Below are 19917 nucleotides of genomic sequence, written 5' to 3'. Positions count from 1 at the left end.
CTGTTGAATGCTGCTGGATATATCAATGAAGATGAGTCCTGAAAATTGACCTTTGAATTTAGGGAAAGTCATTGGTGATCTTGTTGAAACTTATTTCAAGATAGTGATTGGCTTGAAAGCCTGACTGGAGTGAGTTTTAGAAAGCATGGGAGGAGAAGTAAAGGGAAAAACTTTTACCAATAACCTGTACTGTAGATGGAGGCAGAAACATGAAGTATTAGCTTGAAGGAAATGTGGAGTCAAGCAAAGATTTGTTGTGTTTTGTTTTTTATTTTATTTTATTTTTTAAATTTTTTATTTATGATAGTCACACACACACAGAGAGAGAGAGAGAGGGGCAGAGACATAGGCAGAGGGAGAAGCAGGCTCCATGCGCACCGAGAGGCCGATGTGGGATTCGATCCCAGGTCTCCAGGATCGCGCCCTGGGCCAAAGGCAGGCGCCAAACCGCTGCGCCACCCAGGGATCCCTGTTTTGTTTTTAAAAATGAGGTTGCATGCTGATGGGATTGAGTTAATAAAGAATGAAAAAAATTAAGGATTTGGTGGAGAATGTCCCTTAGTGAGGTGTATGGGATCTAAGGCACAAGAGGAATGTTTGGACTTAAATAGAAGTACATGTAGTCACAGGAAGGAAGGCAGGATATGTGGGTATAGATACTTATTGATGGGTGGATATAATAGAAGCTTGTGTAAGTTCTCTTCTTGTTGCTTAAATTTGCTCAGTTAAATGGGAAGTATCTATTAAGAGAATGGGGAAGGAGGTTTGGAGGTTTGAGGAGAGAGAAGTGTGAAATCATATAGGAGAATGAGAAAATGGACTAGGAATATATAGTGTGATTGTTAGGCATCATTAAGGAGCATTTGAGGTTTGTGGTCACGGTTTTAAAGTGAAACTAGAGGGCATTGTTCTGTTTTGTCTACTTACATTAGCAGGAAGTAAGAAGTTATGGAGCAGTTGGGCAATTGAGTTGAATCAGGGTTGGGTTTGCCAGGTGTATTCTAGAAGCAAACATGAATTTCTGTATGGTAAAACTAGAGAGAATCCTGCCTACCTCCCCTTACCCCCCACCAAGCAGATTTTTCAAAGGAATATCAGACTTTAGTTAGAATAAGAAGGTAGTGGAGGGATTATGCTAAGTGAGCTTTAGAATGTAGGGTATTTTGCGGATTCAGGGTCCTAAATTCTTGTGGTCATCTTGTGATTTTTGTAATTAGGGGATCTTGGGCAGCCCAGGTGGCTCAGCGGTTTAGCCTCCCTGCATGGAGCCTGCTTCTCCCTCTGCCTGTCTCTCTGCCTCTATCTCTGTGTTTATGTGTGTGTCTCTCATGAATAAATAAATAAAATGTGCTTTTTTTAAAAAAAGAAAGAAAATAATTATAATTAGGGAATCTTGGTTTAATTTGCTCCCATCTAAGTGAGTGTGTATAAAGAACTTTTGATCTAGGAAATGGACTTTTTTTTTTTTTTTTAAATAAGAAAATAGACATTTTGAATGGAGAGTTTTGACAGAATTTACCAGAAGTAACATTGGAAGGTTAGACTAAGGTTTATTATTAGGGTACCTGAAGGATTTGAGAGAGGAACCTGCAAAACTTAACCCATCATAATTTTGTCTAGAATGTCTCTTCTCTCAGAGGATCCTTTTAGAACATAGGCTCTTCTTTTTTGGGCTATGCTGATAATATTGCTAAGTTATATGGAGGATGGTCCTATGGTTTTTAATCTACTCTGTTACAATTTATAGAGTTTCATCTGTTCCAGTACATAATGCTGCTTTTTAATCAGTCACCAGTAGCAGGATGAGGATTCAGAGACTATAAGTCTAAGGATCCAGGCAGAAACTTGAATAGTGATATAAAAAAATTAAAGGCATTGTTTAAATTTTTAAAATTATTTCAGATTTACAATAATTGAGGAAAATGTGTTAGTCTTCCACTATGATCCTAGATTTGTCTTGCTCTATTAATTTTTTACTTTATGTATTTTGAGACTGGTTATTCATATTTAAGATTGCTATAGCAATCTGGTGATTCAAACATTTGTAACCACGTAATAACCTGTCCTATCCCCACTGATGTTTTGTATGTATTTTTCCTGGTATTATTTTTCTTTTTTTAATTATTATTATTTTTCTTTTGATTAAGTTTGCTTGGTATCCTTTTTTTGTTTATACGCCATTAACAATCCATGCCCTTATGCTTTATGCATTTATCTTAGAAATTAAATATAGGTAAGTTTTATTTTTTTAGTTACATCTGACATCACTTGTAATTGGTTTTTAAATGATCCACTTCCCAGAATCATACCAGCCCTTCTTGAGGTATTTGGCACATTCTGGGAATCTCAAACTTGATTTTCCTCCTCTCATTACGTGAAGCAACACGTAATAGACTTGAATGGACTTGAATAGAATGATTGTTATATTTTAGGTGTGTTATCTTCAGTAAATCTTTACTATATACTCATGATAAATATTTAGTAAATTGGAAAAAAAAGAATATAGAGCTATTTCTTTTATGTACTTATAATTAAATTATTTCATTGTACTATTAGAGAGTTAATTTATAAACCATCTTTAAAAACTTTTTGTTTCAGTCCCAGAAATCCTGGATAGAAAGCACTTTGACCAAGAGGGAATGTGTATATATTATACCAAGTTCCAAAGACCCTCACAGGTAAGCATGCCTTTGTTTTTTGGGTTCTTCTAGAAATTTAGATGTAAATTATATTACTGTTTACTTACTAAAAACTAAAATTATTAAAGTATAGTTACTGTTAACTTTTGTACTTACTGTTAATTAGATTGGCTTGATCTGCCCTTGGCTCAAGTCATGATCTCAGGGTTCTGGCATCAAGCTTCAAGTCAGGCTTCCTGCTTAGCTTCTCCCTCTTCCTACCTGCTCTGTGCTATCTCCCCCCAACACTCCCTCTCTCAAACACACACACACACACACACACACACACACACACACACACACATTAAAAAAAAGATTGGGAGGAAATATCATTAGCACAATATCAGTATTCTGGAGTTCTTAATCATATTTACAACATAAAGCCACTTCTTCAGAGTATTCCCCCATTTCTAAACTCCCTCCAGATCATAGTAGTATATTACAAAAATAAGGCAGTTAAGATTCTCTTTTTACTGATTGATAATGAGAACTTAAAAGTGTGTTTCCATTTTTTGAACATTTATTGAGAACCCAACATTATGGTTCATGCTAAAGAAACCAATACAAACCTAAGAGTTTTCTGTATTTGTTTGCCAAAATATAGATAATAGCTCGGCATCTGCTTGAAAATCTATCATCAGAGATTGTAGACATCTCTAATTGACTTTGATCTTTCATATGGCTTTGATAATAGAAAATTTTAAAAGGCACTAGTTTAAAATTCAAGAAAAAGTTGACCTCTTGAGGTATTTATTGAGGTTACATTTTTCATAATTTTTTTCCTGCGGCCTAAAGATATAAAAGCTTAAAGGGGCAAAACAAAATTACTTTTTAGAATTAAAGACAACCTCTCTTCACAGGCACTTAGTAAAAATTAGTTGAGAAAGACATGGGATTTTTCAATCTTTTTACCTTTCTCATCTCCTATCAAACCTTGTTCTCTATCCAGTTAACTTCTCTGCACCTTTTACTTCCATTTGATATGTACTCTTATAAAACCATAGCCAAATTCAGAACTAGAACAAATAATCTTAAAATTTGTATTAAACCACAGAAGACCCTAGCCACAGCAGTCTTGAGAGAGAGGAACAAAACTAGAAGTTAATCACAGTCTCAGATTTCAAGATATACTACAAAGATATAATAATCAAAATAGTATGGCACTAGCACAAAAATAGACACATAGTTTTATAGAACAGGATGAGAAGCCTAGAAATAAACCCATGCTTATATGGTCATTTAATATGTGACAGATAGCAAGAATATGCAGTGGGGAAAAAGACTTCAACAAATGGTACTGGGGAAAATGGACAGCTACATGCAAAAGAATGAAATTGGACTACTTTCTTAACACTATATACTAAAATAAACCTAAAAAAGAAAACACTCAAAATGAATTAAAGACCTAAGCTGAGTCCTGAAATCATTAAACTCATAGAAGGAAACAGGCAATAATCTCTTGACATTGGCCTTAGCAACCATTTTTATGGATATACCTCCACAGGCAAGGGAAACCAAAGCAAAAATAAACTCTTAGGATTATACCAAAATAAAAAGCTTTTCTACAACAAAGGAAACCATTAATAAAGCAAAAAGGTAACCTACTGAGTGAGAGATGGTATTTGCAAATGATATATCTGATAAGAGGTTAATATCCAAAATGTAAAAGGTCTTAGACAACTCAGCACCCCCCCAAAAAGGGTACAAGACCTAAATAAGACTTTTTTCCAGGGAGGACCTGCAGATGGCCAACAGATGATCAACCTCACTAATGATTGGGAAATGCAAAGCAAAACTTAAGTGAGGTATCATCATCTCACACCAATCAGAATGGCTATTATTTAAAAAGACAAGAAATAACAAGTGGTGGCAAGGATGTGGAAAAAAGAGAACCCTCTTGTATTATTGGTGGGAATATAAGTTGGTGACATTTTCCTTTCTAATACTGTACCTTAACTATAAAGTCCCCTTCCTGAAGAAAACTAGTGTTACCTATTTCTTAGAATACCTTAGAAATAGCTAGATGCAGTCTTTGCATGTCCTAGCAGATGTATATTTACTCCTCTCTCTTCCTTTTAAAGTATATTCTGTTTAAACCATAGTGTTTAATTATCTTGGCAATAACCACTGTTTTTAATTGTTGCGTTCTTTTTAATTCTATTTATGGATCATAATTTGTTTTAGTAGTTCCTTTTTTTTTTTTTAAGATTTTATTTATTTGAGGGAGAGAGAGAGCACAAGCAGGGGGAGTGGCAGAGGAAGAGGGAGAAGCAGGGTCCCTGGTTAGCAGGGATCCTGATGCAGCGCTTGATCCCAGGACCCCAGGACCATGACCCCAACTGAAGGGAGATACCTAACTGGCTGAGCCACCCAGGCGCCCTTTAGTAATTTCTTATTTATGAATATTTTAGCTATTCTGTTTTTCTTTTTGCTATTAGGAAAAAATGCTGTAGTGAAACAGTAACCTTATACGTTAATCATTTTACACATGCGGTACAAATGTTTTTCAGCCTGTAGTTTTAGTATATTAGAATTAGAATTTCAGAGGGAGGGATCCCTGGGTGGTGCAGCGGTTTAGCGCCTGCCTTTGGCCCAGGGCGCGATCCTGGAGACCCAGGATTGAATCCCACGTCGGGCTCCCCGTGCATGGAGCCTGCTTCTCTCTCTCTCTCTCTCTCTCTCTCTCTCTGTGACTATCATAAATAAATAAAAATTAAAAAAAAAAAAGAATTTCAGAGGGAGTCTACATTTTTTCATGGTGGCATTCCTAAATTGCATTCCATCAAGATTATATCAGTTTATACTCCCATCAGCATATAAGACTACCTATCCTCCTCAAGATATTATCTTAAAGGATTGGAAAACTCTTTTCTAATTAAATGCCTCATATGTTTTTGCTGTAAACTATCCATATATTTTCCTTTTTTATGTAGATTTGATGAGACTCTATGTATATTAGGGAAACTAACCTTTTTTTTTTTTTTAAAGCTTTTTAAGTAATTCTCTTGTCCCCAACTTTTTTTTTAAGATTTTATTTATTTATTCATGACAGAGAGAGAGAGAGAGGCAGAGGGAGAAGCAGGCTCTATGCAGGGAGCCCAACGTGGGACTCGATCCTGGGACTCCAGGATCACGCCTTGGGCTGAAGGCGGCGCTACACCGCTGAGCCACCCGGGCTGCCCAGGGAAACTAACCTTTTGCCTGCAATTATCTTTTTCCTCAGTTTTAGACTTTATGAGTAGCGTATTTTTGCTTTGCAGAAATACATTTCTATGTAGTCAGATCTGTCAATCTTTTTCTCTTACGGTTTCTGGATTTTGTCACAAGTAGTTGTACTTAAGAAAATGGAAACTATTTTAAGTATTAGGTGGGTGAGGGAATGGGTAAAATAGATGAAGGGGTAAGAAGTACAAACTTGTAGTAATAAATACTAATGGAGATGAAAGTACAGCATAAGGAATATGGTTAATAATACTGTAATAATGTTATCGGCAAATGGTGACTACCCTTATCTTGGTGAGTACTGAGTAATGTATAGAATTATTAAATTATTATACACTATGTTGTGTACCTGAAACTAATGTAACATTGTATGTTAACTATAAAAATGTGGAAACTATGTGAGTTAAAAAAATAGTTATTTGAATTTAAAAATCAAAGTATAAATGACTTGTGATATCTACTGAAAAATTAAACTAAGTATATGGTTTTTATACTATTACATAGTTTAACTGAAACTAAAAAACTTTTTAAATGTTAATTAATAAATTTACCTTGTATTATAGATGTCTTCCAGGATGTCAGATTTGTCAGCAACTCGTCAGGTAAGTTTAATAACAAAACTCTGTTGCACAAATTTTGAAAAATAAAACTAATCCAGGGGTAGCCTGGTGGCTCAGTGGTTTAGCGCCGCTTTCAGCCCAGGGTGTGATCCTGGAAACTTGGGATCGAGTCCCACGTCGGGCTCTCTGCATGGAAACCTGCTTCTCCCTCTGCCCTTGTCTCCCCCCCTCCCCGTCTCTCATGAATAAATAAAATCTTTAAAAATAAATAAGTAAAACTAATCCATTAGACGCATCAGTTCAGTGGGATAAAACTTACAAGTTACTACATTTGACATTTACTTTGCTCAGAGTTTGGAGCTGAAGGATTGGGCAAAGCTGCTTGAAACTCCAGTGAAACTACTTGAGTAGATTTCTAAAGTTGAATGTGAATTAGTTGGTTAAAAATTGAGCAAAATGGATTTAGGCAAAGAGAACAGAAAGACCTGGCAATGAAAGAGGATTATGGTTCTGTCAGGAAACTGCAGAATGTAGAATGTAATATGGATATTGGAAAGATGTGATCTGGAGAGCTACATAGAGACTAGAGCATTTAAGCTGTGTACTATGTCACATAGTTTTGATTTCATGTCAAAGGATATACAGGGAAGTAAAATGCTTAGTTTTTCTTCTTTTTTTTCTTCTTTGGTAAAAGCAGTTGGCATTTTGAGGAGGTTAGATTGGGAGAAAAAAATAGTTTGGGAAGTTTTAGAGTAATTCTGGAAAATATGAGAGCCTGAATTAAGATAGTGGCTATGGGCAGCCCTGGTGGTGCAGCGGTTTAGCGCCGCCTGCAAGCCCAGGGCGTGATCCTGGAGACCCTGGGTCGAGTCCCACGTCGGGCTCTCTGCATGGAGCCTGCTTCTCCCTCTGCCTGTGTCTCTGCCTCTCTCTCTCTGTGTCTCTATGAATAAATAAATAAAATCTTTAAAAAAAAAATAGTGGCTATGATGATGAAGAGAATTAGATATATATGAAGAGATTAATGAGATAAACTAATAGGATTTGATGAATCCTAAATTTCTTGCTAGATAACTAAGTAAATAGGCAGAGGGAGAAGAAGAAGCAGGCTCCCTTAAGAAGCAGGCTCCCTTAAGGGAGCCTGATGCAGAGCTCGATACCCGGACCCCGGGATCATGGCCTGAGCCAAAACCAGACGCTCAACCACTGGGCACTGGGCCACCCAGGCGCCCCTTTCTGACCATTTTAAAGACTTTTTTCCTATATCTTTGGTTTTTAGCAGCACGTGTACAATGTGCCTAAGAGTGATTCTCTTTGTATGTACTGTGCAAAATATCTGTAAGTGCGTATTTTTCACCAAGTTGAGAAGTTTTTAGCCATTGTTTCTTAAAATGTTTTTCTGCCCCACTCTTTCTTCCCTCTTAGAGTCCAGTTATGTTTTTGTTAGATTGCATGATTTTTAAAAAACATTTTATTTATTGGGGTGCCCAGGTGGTGGTTTAGTCACTTAAGCACCTGCCTTTGGCTCAGCTGTAATCAATCCCAGGGTCCTGGGATTGAGTCCCACATTGGGCTCCCTGCTCTACAGGGAGCCTGCTTCTCGTTCTCCCTCTGCCCTTCCCTCCTGCCTGTGTGTGCTCTCTCCCTTTCTCAAATATATAAATTATAGAAATGACTAAAAAAAGAAAGATTTTCTTTCTTTATTTGAGAGAGAGCACGCATGAGCTAGGGGATGGGAGACAGAGGGAGAAGGACAAGCAGACTCCCTCCTGAGCAGGGAGCTTGACATGGATGGGGCTTCATCCCAGGATCTTGAGATCATGACCTGAGCCAAAGGCAGATGCTAAACTGACTGAACCATCCAGGTGCCCCAAGACTGGATGATTATTTATTTATTTATTTATTTATTTTTGCATGATATTTTATATGAGTTACTGAAGCCCTGCTTTTTGTTTTGTTTTGTTTTAGATTTATTTATTTGGGGAGGGGGGTGCTAGAGGGACAGAGGAAGAGGGAGAGATTTCAGGACCCTGGGATCATGACCTGAGCTGAAACAAGAGCTGGATGCTTAATTGACTGCACCACCACCTAGACACCCGTCTTTTTTTTTTTTTTAATTAAAATTTTATTCCATTGATTAAAATAGAGCATTTGTATTAATATGTCTTAAGGTTCACCAATCCTTTGTTTTTTTCCTTTGGTTACTGTAGCTTTGCAATATATTTTATTTTTTTTCCACTAATCTTTATTTTTACAATTGCCAATGTGCTGTTTTGCCCATCCAGTGAACTTTTCTTATATTTTTCAGTTCTAAAATTTTCATTTCTCTGTTTTTTGATTCTTTATTGTAGTTTCCAAGTCATTCCTGAGATGCCTTATCTGTATGCTCATTATCACTATTTCTAGAAATCTTTGAACATACTTACATCTGCATTGAAATTTTTGTTTACTAATTCTAATATCTGTGTCATTTAGGACCTATTTCTACTGAATTATTAAATTTATCTACTTTTTTCTTGATTATGAGTCACTCTTTGCTTTTTCATGTCTAGTAATTTTTTATTGTATTCCGCAGATTGGCATGATCCACTTTAGGGGTTCTGGACTATGTCATCTTCCTTTAAAGGATTTAATTTTTTAATTTTTTAATTTTTTTCCTTTAAAGGGTTTAAATTTTGTACTGACAAGTGGTTGAATTATTGACAGATTCTTTTGTCTCATCAGGCTTGATTTCATTCTTGGTTAGGGCAGTTCTATTATTATTTTGAATTTAGTTTTAGAATGTGGACTGTACTCCTAAAGTAAAACCTTTTTTAGGGTCTTAGCTGAATGCCCAGGATGCCTAATCATGTCTTTTCACTCTTAACTAAGATTGCAGTGCCTCCCAGCCCTTTATGATTCAGTTCTCAGGCCCATAGCAGGTGATTTCTGTTAAATGTCAAAATCCTAATTGACACAGATACAGCTCAGTGTGTGGCTAAGAACCCATGGTAAATCCTCATTTGAGTTTCTTGGCTCCCTCCTTCTGTAGCTCTCCTCTGGTACCCTGTACAAATTTCAGCAGCCTGGAATTCTGTTTGCTGCCTCCTTGCTCATCTCATTGACACCGCCCTTTTCTGCCTGGGCATTCTCTCAATGCACAATGGTTAAGAAATTCCCCCAGTTTGATTGGTACAATTACAGGCCTCACCTCATAAATTTTCCTTCATTTCAAGAATTGAAGTCCCATAATTCTTCTCGTTTTGTGCTTATAAACAGTTATCACACATATTTTGTCTAGTTTTGTCAAGTGTCCCCAAGTTGACCCCAAGGTTTGGTGATTAGCTAGGAGGACTCACAGGACTCAGAATGTAGTGAGTAGTACTCATAGCCAACATATAAGAAGTATGATGCTATCTGTGTTGAAGAAGTTCTCTCTTTTCTTAGTTTGTTGAAAATATTTATAAGTGAATAGTTACTGAATTTTGTTGGTCTTTTCAATGACCAAGCTTTTTGTTTCATTGATTTTTCTCCATTGTTTTTCTTTTCATGTTTCATTATATGCTCTTTATTATTTCTTTCCATCTGCTCACTTTGGGTGTAATTTGCCCTTTTAAAAAAGTTTTTAATGTGAAACTTTAGATGACTATTGCTTACAGGTCGTCTTTCCTTTTTTGTTTTTTTTTAAACCATAGCACTGTTTTGGGGATCCCTGGGTGGCGCAGCGGTTTGGCGCCTGCCTTTGGCCCAGGGCGTGATCCTGGAGACCCGGGATCGAATCCCACATCGGGCTCCCGGTGCATGGAGCCTGCTTCTCCCTCTGCCTGTGTCTCTGCCTCTCTCTCTCTCTCCCTGTGACTATCATAAATAAATATAAAAAAAAATTAAAAAAAAAAAACCATAGCACTGTTTTATTAGGGATTTCATTAAGGTTAAATTTCTAGAAATTCATTAAGGTTAATAATGAACCTCTGGCATAGGCTCTTTGGTGGGATCACCACCTTGTTCCAGGTACAGATTATTATAAGGATACTACTTTGGCCCCACAGATTGAGAGGTTGGGTAAGTCTCTCTAACCCAAAACATGAATAGCATTAAGGCCATGAAGCTGAAGAGGTACTTACACATAAGATTCCAGGAAACAGGCCTGGGGGATGTGTCCACACAGTTTCTGATATACATTACAAGGTCCCAAGGCATCAGTACACCCCAGTTCAACCTCAGGTCTGGGTGGTCCTAGTCATACCATGGACCTCTGTTGTTAGCAGAGTTGCCGTACCCTATGCCGTCTATCTGGGTACAGTTGGTAGTCTACCTGCATATTATACTACTTGGTGGTGGTGGCCGTTTTTCTGGGGTCTTGAGATAGGACCCTGAGAGCATGTCCTTGGTAATGTGCAAAGCTATTGGTGTACCCAAGGGCACCATGGTTTGGGCTGCCTTTTTCAGCCATCAGATTCCTTGGACCTGTGTCCAGGCTGCTACCATCTTTACCTTCCTCTGGTAGCAGATCTTCTTTTTTCTAGTTTATATACTGCAGATTTTTATCCCATACATTTTTATACTGTAAAGTGTATATGTAAATATGATAACTTTTTGTACTAACACTGTATTGTTGTATTCCATACATTTTGATATTATTTTTTATTTTATTTATTTATTTCTTAAGAAAAGATTTTATTTATTCATGAGAAACACAGAAGAGGGGCAGAGACACAGGCAGAGGGAGAAGCAGGCCCCATGCAAGGGCCTTGATCCCGGGACTCTGGGATCATGCTCTGAGCCAAAGGCAGATGCTCAACTGTTGAGCCACCCAGGCATCCCAATATTATTTTTATTTTTATTTACATTTTGTTCTACATATTTTCTTTTTTTTTGTTTGTTTTTTTTTCTACATATTTTCTAAGTTCTTTTGTGACTTTCTTTGATCTATGAGTTAATAAAAAGAGTGTTATTTAATTTCCAAATTATTGAGAAGAATTTCTCAGTCTTTTTTTAAGGGAGAGAGTGCGTGCACATGAGTGGTAGGCAGGAAGGGCAGAGGGAGAGAGAGAATTTTTAGTAGACTCCACACCAGCACAGAGCCTTGTGCGGGGCTTGATCTCATGGGTGATGAGATCGTGACTTGAGCTAAAATTAAAGTCAGACTCTTAACCGACCTAGCCACTCAGGAACACCCCCCACGCCCCATACCCATATTTTCTTTGATTGGTTTCTAGTTTCAGTTCACTGTGGTTTAAGAATACTTTGTATGATTTCCATCCTTATTCAAATTTATTGAGACTTATTATATGGCCCAGAATATGGTTTATCTTGGTAAATACTTGTGTACACTCAAGTGGAGTTTTTATTATTTTGTTGGTTGTTCTATAAATGTCTATTAAATCATTGTAGTTAGCTGATAGTCTTGTTCAGGCCTTACAGAATTCTAATTTGATAGGGTTTCCTCCTTACTTTTAGTATTTTAAAGATGCTATACCAAAAAATTGGGGCACTTGACTAACTCAGTTGGAAGAGCATACAATTCTTAATCTCACAGTTGTGCATTCGAGCACTAAATTGAATGTAGAAAGTACTTAAATAAATAAAACTTTAAAAAAAAGAAAGATGATGTACCAGTGACTGTTGGATTACATGATTTTTGACAATGTGTCTACTGTCATTGTTACCTTTGTTCTTCTGCACATAATGTGATATGCTACTTTGAAGATTTTCTCTGTCATTGGCTCTCAGCAGTGCCCTAATCTGATTTCTTTAAGCTTGTTTTGCTCAGTTCTTACTGAATTGCTCAGATCTGTCATTCAGATAGTTTTCAGATTTTTGCCCACTGTTTCAAATTTTTATTCCCACTCCCTTTTTTTCTGGGACTTGAATTATGTGTGTGTTGAGCTACTTTGCTGTTTTTTGTTTGCTTTTGCTTTTTAAATATTTTATTTATTCATGAAAGACACAGAGAGAGACAGAGACCTAGGTAGAAGGAGAAGCAGGCTCCCTGTGGGGAGCCTGATGCAGGACTCTATTCCAAGATCACAACCCGAGCCAAAGGCAGATGCTCAGCCACTGAGCCACCCAGGTGCCCCTGTTAAGCTACTTTAGTTTGTTCCACAGGTTGCTGATGTTCAGTTCCTTTTGTTTCCCTCCAGTCTTTTCTCTCAGTATTCATTTTGGGTAGATTGTATTTTTTTCCAAAGATTTTATTCATTTATTTGAGAGAGTTTATGTTTTGGGGTACTGGATTTTATCATTCTGTTAGGGAGTTGTGGACTTATTTTAGCATGGAATTAAGTTACTTTGGATTAATATGATCCTTTCAAGTCTTGCTCTTACAGTTTGTTGTGGTACATAGTGGTCTAGGTCTAATTTAGCCCTTCTAATTAGGTATTCTGAGGACCCTTTCTAGGTCTTGTGTATTGAGATCTCTTACTCTGGCTAGTAGCAACACCAACTGTTCCCTGCTCTTTATCAGGAATTATTTGGGTGACCATGGTTTAGTAGTTCTTATATCTGCCTTCGGTAGTTTGTTCTTACTTATGTTTAAGAAGACCCTTCTGCATATATTGGGAACTTTCTCATGTGGCTCCTTCCTCTTTTTGTTTTTTGTGCTACAAACTCTAGCTCTGTTGGCTTCTACAAACTGTGATATGATTTTTTAAAAAGGGTTTATTTATTTATTTTAGAGAGTGTGTGCTTGAGTAGGGGGAGGGGCAAAGGGAGAAGGAGAGAATCTACAAGTAGACTCCCTGCCTGCTAAATGGGGAGCCTGACACAGGGGCTGACCCCTTGGGGTCATGACCCCAAGATCATGATCTGAGCCAAAATCAGGAGTTAATACTTAACCAACTGAACCACACAGACACCCCTATGTTTTTTTTTTTTTTTAATCAAATCCGTGAGACTGACTGGCACCACTGGGTATCTGCTTCCTACATAGTAGTGTTTTGTAGTGCTTCTAGGTAGAATATAATTACTTTTTCAGCCCTTGGCCCTGGGCCACCATTGTCATCATTATATATATTATTTTGCATTCTCTTGAATTATATATATATGAAATTGTTGAAATATGTACTATTTTGCATTGGATTCTTTCATGAAGCATGATAATTTTGAGATCATCCATATTGTGTTTACTGTTCTAATATTAGATATTCTCACGCTGAATATTATTCTGTTATATGGTTTACTACATTTTGTAGATACACTCAATTTATTTTTTTTTTTTTTTTTTTTTTTTTTTTTAATTTATTTATTTACGATAGTCACACTCAGAGAGAGAGAGAGAGAGGCAGAGACACAGGCAGAGAGAGAAGCAGGCTCCATGCACCGGGAGCCTGACGTGGGATTCGATCCCGGGTCTCCAGGATCGCGCCCTGGGCCAAAGGCAGGCGCCAAACCGCTGCGCCACCCAGGGATCCCGATACACTCAATTTAGAGGACTATATCATCAAGTATTTTTACTGTTCTTCTATGTTAAGGATATTAATTTACTTGTATTATAAAATTAGAAAGTTAAATTATTTTCATACTCTTCCTTGGTTTGTTTATTTTAATTCAGTTTTTCATTGATTTTTTTGAAAGGTCTTTTTAAAATTTCATTTCTTTCCTTTAGGTGTTTTTGTGGTCGCTTGGTCAAGCAACATGCTTGTTTTACTGCAAGTCTTGCCATGAAATATTCAGATGTGAAATTGGGTGACCATTTTAATCAGACATTAGAAGAATGGTCTGTGGAAAAGCATACAGAACAGAGTCCAACGGATGCTTATGGAGTCATAAATTTTCAAGGGGGTTCTCATTCCTACAGAGCTAAGGTATGTCACATATTTGATTTTTTTTTAACTTCATTTATCTTGTTATCTAAATAACATATAATACATTTGTTGTCTGAAATTTTGTGTAGCAGTAGATCAGAAAGCATTTCTTTGTGTATTTTGAAGTTCTTTGTGTAGGTGCATATAAATACAGAAGTGTTAGATCTTGAACATTTTATCATTATGAAATGCCTTAGTCTTGTCATTTACTTTTTTCTTTAAGGATTTTTTTTTTTTTTTTTGAGAGAGAGAGAGAGAGAGAGAGCATGAACAGAGGGTTTGGGGAGAGGGAGAAGCAGATTCCCCCCTGAGCAAGGAGCCCAATGTGGGGCTCCATCTCAGGACCCTGGGATCATGACCTGAGCTGAAGGCAGGTGCTTAACCAACTGAACCACCCAGGCACCCCTCTTATGTCATTTTTTTTTTTTTTTTTTTTTTTTTTAAGATTTTGTTTATTTATTCATGAGAGACAGAGAGAGGCAGAGACACAGGCAGAGAGAGAAGCAGGCTCCATGCAGGGAGCCCGACACGGGACTCGATCCTGGGTCTCCAGGATCATACCCTGGGCTGAAGGTGGTGCTAAACTGCTGAGACACCTGGGCTGCCCTCTTTTGTCTTTTTTTTTTTTTTTTTTTTACAAAGTCGGCTTCTTAAATCAGCATAGCTAAATTTTTCTTCCCTTTTACTTTTATTTTTTTTCTTTCAAGATTTTATTTAAATTCAAGTTAGTTAACATGCAGTGTGGTATTTGTTTCAGGGGTAGAGTTTAGTGATTCATCAGTTATATATATCACCCAGTGTTCATTACATCAAGTGCCCTCCTTAATGCCCATCGTCCAGTTACTGCATTCCACCACCACTCCCCTCTCTAGCAACCCTCAGTTTGTTTCCTTAGTTAAGGGTCTCTTATGGTTTGCCTTATGGTCTCCCTCTCTTTTTATCTTATTTTATTTTTCCTTCCCTTCCCCTATGTTCATCATGTTTTGTTTTTTAAATTCCACATGAGTGAAGTTATATGGTATCTTTCCCTGATGGATTTATTTCACTTAGCATAACATACTTTAGAGCCATCCACGTTGTTGTAAATACTAAGATTTCTCTCTTTTTCGTGGCTGAGTAATATTCCATTGTGTATTATATATATCTTTATCCATTCATCAGTAAATGAATATTTGGGTTCTTTCCATAGCGGCTGTACTGGATATTGCTGCTGTAAACATTGGGGTGTAGGTACCCCTTTGAAATCACTATTTTTATATCTTTTGGATAAATACCTAGTAGTGCAATTGCGGGGTTGTTTGGTAGTTCTATTTTTAATTTTTTGAGGAGTCTTCGTACTGTTTTCCAGAGTGGCTACACCAGTTTGCATTCCTACCAAGAGGGTTCCCCTTCCCCTGCATCCTTGCTAACATCTGTTGTGTCCTGAGTTGGTTTTAGCTGTTCTGACAGGTGTGAAGTGATATCTCATCATGGTTTTGATTTGTATTTTTCTGATGATGAGTGATGTTGAGGATTTTTTCATGTGTCTATATGTCTTCTTTAGAGAATTGTTTGTTCATGTCTTACTCCCTTTTAACCTTTCCTTATGTTTAAGAGGTTTCTTTTTAAGAAGTACGTATTTTTTGAGTTTCGTTAACTCTCTTTTTCTTTGTCCTCTTTTCTTGTTTGCTTTGGATTAAATATTTTTTATTTTCATCTTCCCTTATTAACATGTTATTTATACATTCTTTTTCTGTGGATTAATCTTTTATTAAATGCTACAAAACACAGTTTATTATAATTAGTCCTTTTACTACTTTTTGGACAGTGCAAAAACCTTTAGAATACTTAAAACTTCATTTATTTTTCTCATGACTTACGTGCTTTTGTTAGTATAATTTTAAACCCCCCAAACATAATTATTTTTTATTTATATTAGCATTTTACCCTTTATGTTGTTCTTTGTTCTGCCTGCCTCCTTGCCTTGATGGGAAAAGCAGTGCTAAAGGTGGGCCCATCTCTCTTACTTTTCCTGTTCTTTTGGATCCTGATCCCACTTTTCACTGACTTGGGAGCTCTGTGATGCCTTCAGACATGTTTATTTTCTAGTTTCTCTATTCCTAGGGGCAGAGTTAGTTCAAAACTGTCTAGTCTCCCAGTGTCCAAAGTGGAACTCCTCATTTATTCCTTACATAATCTTTTTTTTTTTTAACTTTAAGCTGTTTTCCAAACATGACTTTATGCCATATATAATGATGAATTAAACAAAAGCAGGAAGACTTAGTATAGAAAATAATCTTGTTACAAATAGCCTTTTTTAAAATTTATTTGAGAGAGAGAGAGCGTGCGCACGCGCGCACTAGCAGGGTGAGGGGCAGAGGGAGAAGCAGATTTCCCTGCTTATTGAGTCGGGAGACCCTGAGATCATGACCTGAGCAAAAGGCAAATGCTTAACTAACTGAGCCACCCAGGCACTCTCATGGCACACATTCTGGAGTCTTCTCAGTTCTATAAAATTCTGCTATTTTGGGTTCTGATATTTTAGAATATTTTTCATTGGTATTTGATCTCTGGTTGTAAGCAATGGGCAGTATATTGTTTTGCAAAGAAACTTTGTTATAGGGACACCTGAGTGGCTCAGTGGTTACATGTCTGCCTTCAGCTCAGGGCATCATGATCCTGGAGTCCCACATCAGACTCCCTGCGTGGAGCCTGCTTCTCCCTCTGCCTATGTCTCTGCCTGTCTCTCTCTCTGTGTCTCTCATGAATAAATAAATAAAATCTTAAAAAAAAAAAAAAAACTTTGTTAGAGATGATTAAAAATGTTTTTCTTCCAACATAGGAGATTTCTTTTTTATTTTTAAAGATTTTATATTTGAGAGCGAGAATGAGAGAGCACAGGGGGAGAGGGAGAAGCCGACTCGCAGGGAGTCTGACACAGGGCTTGATTTCTGGACTCTGGGATCACAACCTGAACTGAAGGCAGATACTTAACCAACTGAGCCATGCAGGTGCTCCGAGTATTTCAGATTTATGAGCTAAATCATATAGGTACATCAAAGAAAATGAATAAGGGTAGTTATAGCAAGTAAGTTTTGTGATGTCACTTAAGACATACCTAATTTTCTTAAATCTTGTAAACCAAAGGAACTTACTCCACAGATGTGGCAGCTTATTTTCTATAGAATTAAAAAAAAATTAAATCTCTTAGGGCGCCTGGGTGGCTCGTTTGATTAAACAGCTGCCTTCAGGTCGGGTTGTGATCTTGTGGTCCTGGGATTGAGCCCTGTGTTGGGCTCCCTGTTCAGCAAAGAGTCTGCTTCTCTGTCTCCCTTTGGTGTTCTTGCTTGTGCTCTCTCCCATATGCTCTCTCTCTCAAATAATTAAAATTAAAAAACAAAAACAAAAAACTTGTGAATCCATCTGAATGCTTTGAAAGATTGAGTAAATTGGATGAATGGTAATTGAGTTTATATAAATAGGAAGAGAAAGATATTTATGTTTTAAAGGTTAGAAATTAGAGTATTTCTGCTTCTTTAGTTCTTACAGAATGATTTTTCAGCTTTAAAATCATTTGGTTGGGGCGCCTGGGTGGCTCAGTGGTTGAGCGTCTGCCTTCAGGTCAGGGCGTGATCCTGGGGTCCCGGGATTGAGTCCTGCATCAGGCTTCCTTCTTCTCCCTCTGCCTGTGTCTCTGCCTCTCTTTCTCTGTGTCTCTCATAAATAAATAAATAAATAAAATCTTTTAAAAAATGAAATCATTTGCTTGCTGTTGTTTATTCCTTAGAGTGTTAAGTGTATTAAAAGTAACCTATAAAATCTACTTTATAATAATCTGATCTAAATAACATTTTCCCCAAAATAAAAAATAAATAACATTTTTCTAATATTGTATAATGTTGTATTATGACACCTATGAATATATTCAGTGCTTTAAAATGAATATGAATATATTTTGTGCTTTAAAAATCTTTTTTAGTATGTGAGACTATCATATGACACCAAACCTGAAGTCATTCTGCAACTTTTGCTTAAAGAATGGCAAATGGAATTACCCAAACTTGTTATCTCTGTGCATGGAGGCATGCAGAAATTTGAGCTTCACCCACGAATCAAGCAGCTGCTTGGAAAGGGTCTTATTAAAGCTGCAGTTACAACCGGAGCCTGGATTTTAACTGGAGGAGTAAACACAGGTAATGTGAGGATTATACCAATTTTATTTAGTGTATTTGTAAATATTTCATAATATTAATTAAATATTTGAAATAACACCAAATATCAGTATATTCAGTTTTTCTGTTAAATAATCTATATAGTTCCTAAGTATAAATGGTAAAATGTAAAAGTATATTTGGTTTTCATTTACTCTTAAAAAATAATACACATTAAAGCAGGTATTGATAAACTATGGTCCCAGGTACCAAACCCAACCCACTCCTTATTTTGGAAAATAAAGGTTTATTGGAACACAGCCACACTCATTTGTTTTTCTATTATATATAGTTACATTTGTGTAACTACATTTGTGCAACAGTGGAGGTGAATAGCCTTTTACCTTGCAAACCCTGAAATGTTTACTATTTGATCCATCTCAAAAAAAGGTTATTGATCCCTATTACCAAGCCAAGTGTTAATCTGAATACTAGTAAATTGATATAAAAATGGCAATCCATGGCCTACACAGTGGTAAGAAATAGCTTTCAAAATTAGTTTAAAAAACCAAAATTAGTTTTTAATATACTATAATTTTTCATTCCAGATCTTCTCTATGACATACAGATTAAAAAGAAAAATTAATATCCAAAGCAAAATATAATTATTACTTAAATTAACTTGCAGACATTTTACTATGAGGGGTTTTTGAACCTCATTGAATGTCAGGCATTCTTCTGGCTGCTGAAGATACATCATTCCACAAACAAAGAAAATATTTACCTTTGTGGAACTTATATTCTAGCAGAGGAGATGCAGATAACAAGCAGATAACTAAATATGTTATATGTTAGATAATAAGAGCTATGTGACACATGAAATACAGAGAAAGGATGATGAAGGTTGATGGAGAGGGCATCATTAATAGGGTGACATTTGAGTAGATTGAAGGAAATGAGGGAGCAAGTTAAAGGTAATGTGAGGCAGAGATTTAAAAGAAAAGAAGCTGCTAGTGTGTTGGAAGAATGGTAAGAAGGATCCAGTGTAGCTGAGTAGGATGAACAAGGAGTGTTTGGTGATGAGGTCGTAAAGTTATGGGGGTGTGGTAGAGGATAGGATGGGATGGGGTAAGGAAAGGTGGTGAATAGCAGGGGTATTAGGCACATCATTATAAAGCCTCATAGGCTGTTAGAACACTTTTGCATTTACTCTGAATTAAAGAAGAGATGGTTTTAAGCAGGGAATTGACAAGAGCAAAGATCACTTGGATGATGTTTTGAAAATAGACTGTAAACAGGCAAGGCAGTAAATTGGAAGACCAGTTAAGATGCTATTTCCATAACCTAGGTGAGAAATGAGATCTCATGCTTTATAAAAATCAAACTGAGTGTTGTATTGGTTTTCTAGGGCTGCCATAATAAAATACCACAAACTAGGTGGCTTAAACAAAATTTATTTTCTCAGTTTTAGAGTTCTAAGATCAAGATGTTAGCAGATTTGGTTCCTCCTGAGGCCTCTCTCCTTGGCTTATAGATGGCCACC

The 19917-nt window shown here is 36.8% G+C and overlaps 1 protein-coding gene and 1 pseudogene across 3 annotated transcripts in view; one reads left to right on the top strand and one right to left on the bottom strand.

Annotated features, from left to right (window-relative positions):
* TRPM7 (transient receptor potential cation channel subfamily M member 7) overlaps window positions 1-19917 on the top strand; it is a 114507-nt gene that overhangs the window by 20736 nt on the left and 73854 nt on the right. For all 3 annotated transcript variants that reach the window (XM_038580409.1, XM_038580408.1, XM_038580410.1), the window contains exons 2-5: window positions 2599-2678; window positions 6464-6502; window positions 14046-14244; window positions 18203-18416. In XM_038580409.1, coding sequence (XP_038436337.1) covers window positions 2599-2678; window positions 6464-6502; window positions 14046-14244; window positions 18203-18416 — 532 coding nt within the window. The remainder of the gene's footprint in view (window positions 1-2598; window positions 2679-6463; window positions 6503-14045; window positions 14245-18202; window positions 18417-19917) is intronic.
* Window positions 10397-10927, bottom strand: LOC102155982 (annotated as a pseudogene).

Source organism: Canis lupus, chromosome 30 (assembly GCF_011100685.1).
Source record: "Canis lupus familiaris isolate Mischka breed German Shepherd chromosome 30, alternate assembly UU_Cfam_GSD_1.0, whole genome shotgun sequence".
NCBI lineage: Eukaryota > Metazoa > Chordata > Mammalia > Carnivora > Canidae > Canis > Canis lupus.
Note: the sequence above shows the minus strand (reverse complement) of the source record. Positions and strands in the feature narration are given on the sequence as shown.